This window comes from Hippopotamus amphibius, chromosome 5 (genome assembly GCF_030028045.1).
Source record: "Hippopotamus amphibius kiboko isolate mHipAmp2 chromosome 5, mHipAmp2.hap2, whole genome shotgun sequence".
NCBI lineage: Eukaryota > Metazoa > Chordata > Mammalia > Artiodactyla > Hippopotamidae > Hippopotamus > Hippopotamus amphibius.
This window is the reverse complement of record NC_080190.1, coordinates 101,688,749-101,699,183: the sequence shown is the minus strand read 5'-3', so window position 1 is coordinate 101,699,183 and position 10,435 is coordinate 101,688,749. Positions and strand designations below refer to the sequence as shown.

Sequence of the window (10,435 nt, the reverse complement as noted above, 5' to 3'; positions counted from 1 at the left end):
GCCTGCGCTGAAAGCAACTTCTAAGTGAGGCTGCAAGAGCAGGCGGCGGGGTGCACATTTTAGTAGGAGGCTAAGCACAACTACCACATCCCATCCCCCCTACGGAAAAAAAAAAAAAAAAAAAAGTTTGGAGGAGGGAGGGAGGAGGAGGCGAAAGTCGCCGGCATTTCTGCACTTCGGCGCCGGGGTTAGAGAGCCGTGCAGCTTTAGAAGCCAGGAGGGAGGGTAGAAGGGCCAGGAGCAGCGCATCCAGAGAGTGGGGAGGGGGGCCCTCCGCCCATCTCCCCACACCCCGACAGCTGTCCAGCTCTTGGAATTCATTGGCTTTGCCACCCCGCCTCCCAAATACCACCCCAATCCTGTTTAGCCCCCCGCCCCACCCTCGCTGACCTAATAAGGCCATGCAAGTGTGGGGGGGACCTATATAAGAGGTGCGGGCTCGCGGGGACTGTGCACGGCGGCGGGGGAGAGAAGGCAGCAGCCGTCCAGGGCCCAGGAAAACCACCATGGCCAAGGAGTGGGGCTATGCGGACCACAACGGTGAGTGTGCGCGGCCGCTCCTGGTTAGTCCGGGAGGGCGCTGCTCAGAAAGTGGGCAATTCCAGCAAGTGCAGGGGAGTCGATGGAAACGAACATTTACTGAGCGCTTCCCGAGTGCCAAACACTGATGACCCTTCTACCTTTATGTCATTTAGTTCTCCCCGGTGTGGAGCTGTTTACTCCCATTGGAGGGAACTGAAGCGCAGAGAGGCTCGGTAACTTGCCCAGATCGCAGTGCCTCTGACGGAGAAGTCAGACCACAGAGGGCCAGCTCTGACTGTCTCTTTCTCCGTGATGCTGGGCAAGCATGTAACCTCTCTGAGCCTGCTATTCGTATAAGCTGCTCTGCCTGCAGCTTCTGCCTGCCCATGGGAAAAGGAATGTGGATGTGCTCTGAAATCCACTTAGGGTCAGTGTTGTTTTACTGCACCTCTATGATAGAATATGGCATTGGTAAAACGTGATGAAGTCCACTTCAGAAGTAAGCCTTTGAGCCTACATTTGAGCAAATAGATGGAAAATTTGAGGAACTACACGGAGTTAAATATAGTTTCTAGGTAACACTATTAACAAAACTATGAACAGGTCTTAAACGCTAAGCCTTGTATTGCCCAATCTGAAATCCTAGACCTTTTCATAATCACTGTCTAGCCTCTGTGTATTTTGCTGGTTTAGTCACTTAGAAAGAGGGCTTGGATTGTACCACCAAATAAATAAATCCCTTCAATTTGATTTCCTAGGTCCTGACCACTGGCATGAACTTTACCCGATTGCCAAGGGAAACAACCAGTCACCCATTGAACTGCACACTAAAGACATCAACCACGACCCTTCCCTGAAGCCATGGACAGCATCTTATGACCCTGGCTCTGCCAAGACCATCCTGAACAATGGGAAGACCTGCAGGGTAGTGTTTGATGATACTTATGACAGGTCAAGTAAGTATGACACTGAGGTAGAGACACATGAACATTTTCAGTGTCCATGTTGGCAAAGTGTGATTTATGACAGCAACGGAATTGGTGGGAAGAGGGGACACTTCTCTGAAAATGGAGATGACATTTGACTTTGCTCTAGCCATGAAGAATTCTATTTATACATGGGAGAGCAATGTCTCAGTCTCTAACCCTGGTCACCCTGGCTTCTACAAAATTGCCCCATGCCAAAGCTAAAAGTTGGCAATTCATTCCTGAAATGAAGCTTGATAGGGAGGTGATGATAATGAGTCCACATGAGTGTTCTTCAGGCTCTGTTGGTCTATAGCTGAGGGGTTTTCTGCATCCTAACCAAGGCCTGGAGAGCAAGACTCCCATTCCCAAATGTGGCACAGATTCCCTTCTACAGAGCAAGGAACATAGCAAAGAAACCAAGTAGGTACTCTCTTCCCCTGGCGTGTGGGTGGGGGCCAGTCAGAGAAGAGAGTAGACCCACTGTATGAGTCAAGAAGACTTGCCTTCAGTGCTTCAGTGGGGTTCATCTGACTAATCATTTTGGTGAGTGTTTTTGAAGAATCTGATAATTTCTCCTTGAGTTGTGATTTGCATTTGTGTGAAAATGAAAAATCGCATGTTTAAAAAAATCTCTTTATTTCACCTACACTGTTAAGCAAATCAGTGAAATAAAAGAAGGCTAATTAGAAATGCTTTATTTCACTGTGAATGAGGTAAGAATCTACCTTTAGCCTTTTGGTACTTGGTATACAGTAATACATTTTCCTATAACCATATTTGTAAAGAAATTAAAATTATCCTTACTGATGTACATGAATGAATATTCTCGATGATGTTGTAATTAGAGTAACAGTTATAATTTCTACCTACTAGCACGTTCCAGGTAAGGAATATCATAGATATATATTTTTTCTTCAACAATAATCTCATTGGTTATCAGCACCAACAGCTGGTCAATCTTTTCTAGAATAGCTACCCTCTGAATTCTATTTTGATCTAGCATACATTGCTGAATTTTAATTTTAGGGTTTCTGTATAGTTTCCAATATCTTTTAGAAAATATTTGCATTTCTAAATGACTCCCCAGGCTAAATGAAGTGAAACCAAGTTAAGTGCCAAGTTGGGGTATTTGGACAGCAAACACATTCATGCTATGGAGAATCATCTCGTTTAGGGGTCCACGTTGATTGATGCCTTGGGAAACTTCTGCATTTTCCGTTTCATCTCATTTGAATAAACACAGTCCGAATAAAATGTGAGTGAGAGCTCTTGCCTGCAGTCTTGAAGAAAAGTGTAATTGGAGGCAAGACTTGGAGAAGGAATTCACATTTGCTCAGCGATGACGGTGCTGGGCACTGTGGCGAGCAGTTTAAAGTCTTTAATCTCATTTAATCCTCACAGCAGCTCTGAAAGGTGAGTATTATTATCACCTTCAGAGAGATGCAGAAACGGGTTCAGAGAAGTGTAGCAACTTGCCTGAAATCACACAACGAGCAAGGGGTGGGGCCGGGATTGGAACCTAAATCTGCCTGGCTCTCAACTGTCCTGTTCTCCCCAGGACATCACGCAACACACCCGTGCTTTGGTTATTTTCATTGCCTCTACTGTTTTAGTTTTATTTTCATAAATGTTAAATTGACATTTAGAAAACAATAAAACAAGCAAACAGAAAGACAGAGAAGAGAAAGCATTTATTTTGATATACCCCAAGACTTTATTTTATGAGAAAGAGACCAGTGTGCTTGGGAACAGCACCATCAGCCCAGTGCGTCAAGCTTTGGCTATAAGGGCTGTTTAAAGCAGGGCTCTGTAAAAGAAGTGTTCACTTGCTGACCTAGCTTCTCTGAATCACAGTGCTGAGAGGTGGTCCTCTCACTGCACCCTACCGGCTTCGCCAGTTTCATCTTCACTGGGGCTCCTCGGATGATCACGGCTCTGAGCACATCGTGGATGGAGTCAAGTATGCAGCGGAGGTAGGAGGTACTGCTGTTACCCACTCTGGATCTCACCCAGTGCAAACTGAAAACTGAATGATCGTGACAGACTAGCATCACCGTGTTTGCTTCAAGCCTGTAGTTATAAAAAGTGCTGCAGTAGTTTCGGTAAAAACTGAAGCTGCCAAACATTCATGGCTAGACAGTTTAAAGAGTGTAGGTGCGTTAGCATCACCCATGAAGCCTTTCAAGGTTATATTTAGACATTGGCTAGCAGCTTAATAATAATAATTTTTTAAAAAGCCAGGGTCCTGAATGGAACTGAAAAGATAAGGATAGCTAATACGTATTAAGTGCCTACAAGTACTGACTCATTTGATCCTCTCGGCACACTGTCAGATGGGTTACAGACAAGGAAACTGAGGCACAGGAACGTTACGTAACAAAGTCACACAGGGCATGAATGCTAGACCTGGGCTCTACCTTATGCTGATTGGCTTCATAGTCCATCACGCTGCCCAGTGCCCTAAGCTGCTGCTTTTACAAGAGTGTGATGCTTTAAAAATAGCATTTAGTAATTCTGGCTAATGCTACGCTCTCATCTCCTAATGAAGGGTGTGCTTGTGTGTGTGTGTGTGTGTGTGTGTGATTTTATATGTACATATGTGCTTACGCACACAGAGATAGTTAGATATAGATACACATTATTTAATATGAGCAAACACTACTCTCTGTTCCAGTTAACTCATTAAAGAAAACCCATGATTTGTAGCTCAGATCAAGGCATCAAATTACAAGGAAATAAGACAAGCCTCCTGCATGTTCTCTGTATAAAGCCAAGCCTATAAGGGGTGACAAATGCCCTGGAGGTGAGGATAATTCCATTTGTCCTGCCAGACTCTTGCAGAGGCAGGCTCTGGTTCGCAGAGGCAGGCTCTGGTTCACAGAGGTGCTGAGACAGGAACCTTGGAGCTCCTTGTGGATACTCTCTTAGGCAGAATCATTAGGCAGCTTAATTGAACTTAACTAAACAGTTAAACTAAACTGCAGGAGACCCAAAGTACTTGCCTGTGATCGTTCCGTTCTCTATAGCCCATCTAGACAGCCAGTGACAGGATAAATTAATCGAGAATGCCTTCCAGACATCTTCCCCCCACAAATGGGGAAAGTTTAGTATATTCCTTACAAATGTGGGCAAGGCTTGTGGTTTGGTCTTTACGTGTGGGATTATCTCACACTTTTGGTCTTGAATAAAATATGTTTAAACTGCCATGAACTATTGTATCCTCTGGCCATTCTATATAACTCAATGTGGAAAATTTGACTAATTTAACTAGTGAGTATGTTAGCACCTTAACCTTATTAAGGTTACCACCTGATTCTAGAGCACTTTTTGCTGAAAGGAGAGAGGCATGAAAATGCCCAAGAATTTGTCCCCTTGTTTTTCCTCTCTTGCTTCCCAGTTAATTGTGACTTTAGAATTCTAGTTAGCAGATTCCTGTTTATAGCTCTGTGTTTCACTGTTTGATTTGGTCAGGAAAAGGACTAATCTTATACAAAACTAAAATAATATTTTAAGTGGGTTTAATGAAAGTTCAGTTTCCACCGATTCTATCATAACTTTTCATTTGAGCCATTAAAAGTCTTACCAAAAATTGCATGTTAATTTTCAGAATTGTATCAACTTCTGTGAGAGTGTTCAGCAATCTTCGACTGTATAATTATTGAGTTTATTATGAATAATTTTATATTTATTTCCTTATTTTAGGAATTTACCTCATAACCTCTGTTCTGTGGTTTCAGCTTCATTTGGTTCACTGGAATTCAAAGTATAACAGTTTTTCAAGTGCTCTGAAGAAACCTGATGGAGTAGCTGTGGTTGGCATTTTTCTGAAGGTAGGGTAAAAATTGACCATTTTTTTTTTCAGATTATTTCCTTATCAATGCTTAGGATAGTTCCTTATCAATGATTAAGTGTCACTCCCTCCTTTTATTTAAAGGGGAGAGAAAAATGAATTTCAGTATTCATTCAACTAATCAAGGTATTTCTGCTGAGATCAGCTCAAAATGTTTTGCTCTTCCTTAAAAGGGTAACTTTTGCCATACTTCAGTACCCCTAGTGCTTCTAAATTTTCTCAAGACGCAGGATGTGTGTGTGCGTGTGCCTGTGTGTGTGTGTGTGTGTGTGTGTGTGTGTGTGTGTAGGGGCGGTGGAGATGGAGCCTTTGAAGGAGCTTATTTCAGTGGCAGTGAGCGCAAGGGCAGCATTGTTCATTACCCTTTCCCACTACCCCACGTCAATTGCAGTGGAAACCAGAAAAGCCAATGTTGGGAACCACTGTGATGCCAAGTCCCTGGCTGGACATCCCCTCGGCTTAGGGTGGCTACCACTCACATGATCCCAGGCTAAGATAGCACATGGAATGTGTGTGTTGTTGAGCCAGCCTTGGTTTAGAGAGGACTTAGTGTCATTAACACATGAATTTAGTGGTAACATAATCCAGATTTTAAGCCAGAGGTGAAAATCTAGCTTCTTTCTTTTTGAATGACCTAATTTGTCTTATGCTCTGAATTCACTGGGTCATTTTTAGTGCTCGAACACGGTACTACAGGAAGTGGAGTGAGTCTCAGCAGAAAGACAACGAAGTTGGTTTTACGTACACTGAGTCCATCCTAGCTCTAATTCTATTAAAAGGAAAAGTAGAATGACTTCCCAGAGAAGGTCAAGGACATAGATATAAATCAACATGTAATTTGTGGCTTTGTACTTCAGAGGCCTGGAGTCCAAGTTTAGTTCAGAAAATATATACTCTAAAATCTTGGGGGGGAAATAAACTTATGTTTTTGCTTAGTACAAGATATTCTGGCAGATTTATAAACACTAATTGTAGATGGATGGATTAAAATCAGTTTTTAAGACAATCCTAAATTATGGAGGAGAGAAAAATATAATTGTTGGTTTTCTTTTTCTTTTTCTTTTTCTTTCTCTTTTTCTTTTCCTTTTTCTTTTACAGATAGGACATGAGAAAGGCGAGTTCCAGATAGTCCTTGATGCATTGGACAAAATTAAGACGAAGGTAAAAAAAAAAAAAATTTTCCCTCTTAGAACATAAAAGCAGGGTATGTCAATTTTGTCTTTTTACATTTTCAAGTGTACTCCTTTCACCTAAAATCTGTTAGTAAGTTTGATGAATATGCTAAGCCTACATATAGAAGCAAATGCTGTTATATTTGTGTCTAAATATATATTTTTGGGGGGGTTGTCTTCACTGGGTCTTCATTGCTGCACGCGGGCTTTCTCTAGCTGCAGCGAGTGGGGGCCACTCTTTATTGTGGTGCGCGGGCTCCTCATTGAGGTGGCTTCTCTTGTTGCGGAGCACAGGCTCTAGGTGCGTGGGCTTCAGTAGTTGCAGCACGTGGGCTCAATAGTTGTGGCGCACGGGCTTAGTTGCTCCATGGCCTGTGGGATCTTCTTGGAGCAGGGATTGAACCTGTGTCCCCTGCATTGGCAGGCGGATTCGTAACCACTGTGCCACCTAGAAAGTCCCTGTATATATATTTTTATGGGTTGTAGTTTTTAGAGCAGTTTCACATACAAAAGCTTATTCAATTCTCAGAGTCAACCTGTCGGATAATTACATTTTTAATGAAGTGTTTGAGAGAGTTGAGAGGGGTCCCCCTGCCCAACACACACATACTTACATACTTGCAGAGGTACTAAATGTTTGGGTCCTAGTGTTTCCCTTTCTCTCCTGGGTTGCACCTATGTATTTTAAATCTTAGCAGTAGATTCTTCTACTTGACAGACTCACTTTAATTCTTTGGGACTGTTCTAATCAAATGCTTTATAGTTTTACCACCAGAAAAAGTAAGTATTCTGAGTATGATATTCAATAAAAATGCAAACCTGTTTTGTATCGGGAACCTCAGCATTAACTTATATATTTTTTTAGCATTAACTTACATGAAATATTTTTGTTACAGTTTAAAATGAGTTTGTCCTTTTTCTTGAGAAATTTAGATTTATAGGTCTACCGACAGTAAGAAATAAAATATTACAATAACTGTGCCAAAGTCACACCATGCAAACCGGCCTCCCCCTTACCTTTTATTTCTAAAAGGCAAGTATTTGTTCACACGCTCCATTTTCTCAGTTGCATTTGAAATCCATTCTCTGACAACCATGAGATGCTAGGGGCGGGCTGTGCGCATGTGCCCGCTCACTGCTCCTGGTCCTGGTCTTTCGCTCTCTCCCAGGGCAAGGAGGCGCCCTTCACGAACTTCGACCCATCCTGCCTGTTCCCTGCCTGCCGAGACTACTGGACCTACCACGGCTCCTTCACCACGCCGCCCTGTGAGGAATGCATCGTGTGGATCCTGCTGAAGGAGCCCATCACCGTGAGCTCTGACCAGGTGAGCAGCAGCCGCAGGCCGGTCTCGGGAGCACGTGGACTTAGCATCGCTGGCGGGCTCTGTGAGATAAAAATGCTAAACTGAAAACATAAAGCTGCTAATAGATGCTTACCAAACAGCTCTACGACCGGCGATTTCATAGTTTGCCTGTTTAACTTTCTAAAACTCAACTTCCAAAGGGTACCAGGCTAAATGCAAAACATTTAAAGGTGGTGGTGAAGCTGAACAATGCCCAAGTTTGTGCTCTAGAAACACTTAAGGGTACAGATGCATATAAGTTAGTCTTTGCTAATTTGGAGAACTCCCAAATATGAAGCACTGTTTAGCAGATGGGATGGTCAGTACAGGCCCAGGGAGAAGATGCTGGTGGAAGGAATTGAACATCCTTGTGAGCTGTATACTAGTTCCCCAGTTTTACAGCTAAGTAGGTTGAGGCTCAGAAAGGTTAAGTAATTTGTTTGTGATCACACAGCCAAGGGCCGGATCTGAGATTCCAATTTCAGTCTGTCTGCTTTCAATACCTTTGACCTCTCTGCTCAGGCCTCCCTTTTAAGTGTCATGTAAATTGATTCTATTAACTTATGCAATGAAGGCCAATTGAGCTTATTATTTGCACTGATACTGTCTTCCACTCCTACGTAAGGGGTAGATTTCATACTGATCCGTCAAATTAAAATAGTTGTTTCAGAATTCCGGAGGAAAAGGTTTTGACCGGAGTTTATGGTGATCCTCTATAAAAGGAAGAAAAGTGTTTTTACAAATTTTAAAAAAAGATTTTTATTACTCAGGAACTGGTAACCAAATAACTCTGAACTGCATACTGGAGACAGGTTTCTTGGTTTGCTTGTTTAGAAAGCCAGCAATTTCTAACTCTTTGTTTCATTCCTAATGTGTTCACTTGGTCTGTGTGTCCTGCTGACATTCACCCCTTGTCCCTTGCAGATGGCCAAGCTGCGGAGCCTCTACTCCAGCCCGGAGAATGAGCCCCCGGTGCCCCTGGTGAGGAACTGGCGCCCCCCGCAGCCTATCAAGGACAGGATAGTGAAGGCCTCCTTCAAATGAGGCCGCTGGAGCTTGCCCTCTTCAGGGAAGGAAACCGACACTGCGGAGCTTGGTTCCTTGCCTCCTTTCGGTGCTCCTTACTCCAAGTATATTTCAGTTTTCCATACTGTGCAATGAAGATGAGAGATGCAATCACCAAGAAACCAGAGTGATACTATTGACTAGATCTCCGATGAAAGCATTTGGCCTTTGTAATAATTAATCACCTTTCCTGCAAAAGCAGCATTTCTAGTAAGGTTTCAAAGAAGAAGAAACAAAATTGGAAGAGTAAAGATAGAGAAAAATGGCTGTTGGGCACTATTTTTGTGTCATCTTAAATTTCACAGAACTTCAGTTTACTCTCTACGTGGTTCTGCGTTATCCTTCTTAAAGAAATAGTGAGTAATTCTATATGTGGGGGTAGAGGTGTCTGAAGATAATATAGCAATTCAACATAAGCCAGAAATTAATATGACCGTGGACACCAAGAATTGAGATGATGATGTGTTTTAACCCGTATATAAAACCAACAAGGGGTCCATCATTTATTAACTTTTAAACTACTGTAAAGATTGCCTGGTTTTGATTATCAATGAAAGTAAAACACACTGACCAGGAATTTTTAAGAAATTTTGACCCATTATTTGAATGTTTTCTTCATAAAGATGGTTGACTTTATCCTAATATTTTTCTTTACCTGAAGGAGGGCCATTTATTTTTCATTTTACTACTTATATCTTTGCATGCTTATTAAAATAAAAACCACCTCTGATTTCAGCGTGGGGTTAATGATTCCTAGAACATGCAGGAGTGAATAACTGCACTTGAAGTAAAAGCAGTTGTACTGATCATCAAAGCTAATAAAGACATGAATGCAAACAGTTGAGTGTTGTGTTTTTTAAGGAGCGAGAACTTTGTAAGTTTGTTTTTATAGCTCAAGGGACTTGAATTCTGAGTTTGATTGTGGAGCAGCTGAAGCAATTACTGGGGGCATTCCGAGGAAATTGAAGACAAGAAGAGGAATGTGTAGCCATACATTTGAGAGTGTGGACTAGTTTCTGGAGATTTCAAAGTTGTTTTTGGACTCTGGGGTCCATACCAGTACCATGGTTGCTAACTTAGGAACATGGAATCAAGTCAGACTGTAGCCTTCATGCCCTTATTTTTTTTAATGTGCATCATGATAACACCAGTCTAATGCTGCAAAAATCCATACATTGAGACCTTCAAAACACAAAATATCTTAAGACATAAAGTCTAATTTTGCAGTTAGTGGCTTTGATAAATCTCTCATCACATTACTGGCTAATGTGTTAACTTACTTTCGAAAACGGCAGCAATAATTGCATTACCCTGAGGAATGAAAATGGTATTGGGTCAGGAGAGTCCTGCAATGCTAGAAGTCAAGTCATGTGACAAAATCCTAGGAGGCTAACGTTATTTAATAAATTACCACTTGGGTGAAGTAAAACCAGGTTGGTCAGTGCAAACTGGATGTGTTAATTAAATCCCTTGAAATTAGGAGGTGTGGAGCTTTCATCAATTAGTGGTGATACA

General features: G+C 42.1%; 1 protein-coding gene across 1 annotated transcript; it reads left to right on the top strand.

The window, feature by feature from the left end:
* Positions 1 to 247: 247 nt before the first annotated feature.
* On the top strand, positions 248 to 9,757 carry CA3 (carbonic anhydrase 3). Its single transcript, XM_057736599.1, has 7 exons — positions 248 to 540; positions 1,281 to 1,478; positions 3,345 to 3,463; positions 5,228 to 5,320; positions 6,439 to 6,501; positions 7,682 to 7,837; positions 8,780 to 9,757. Exons 1-7 carry the CDS (start codon positions 507 to 509, stop codon positions 8,897 to 8,899), a joined length of 783 nt encoding a protein of 260 aa, XP_057592582.1. The 5' UTR covers positions 248 to 506; the 3' UTR covers positions 8,900 to 9,757.
* The last annotated feature ends 678 nt before the right edge of the window (positions 9,758 to 10,435 follow it).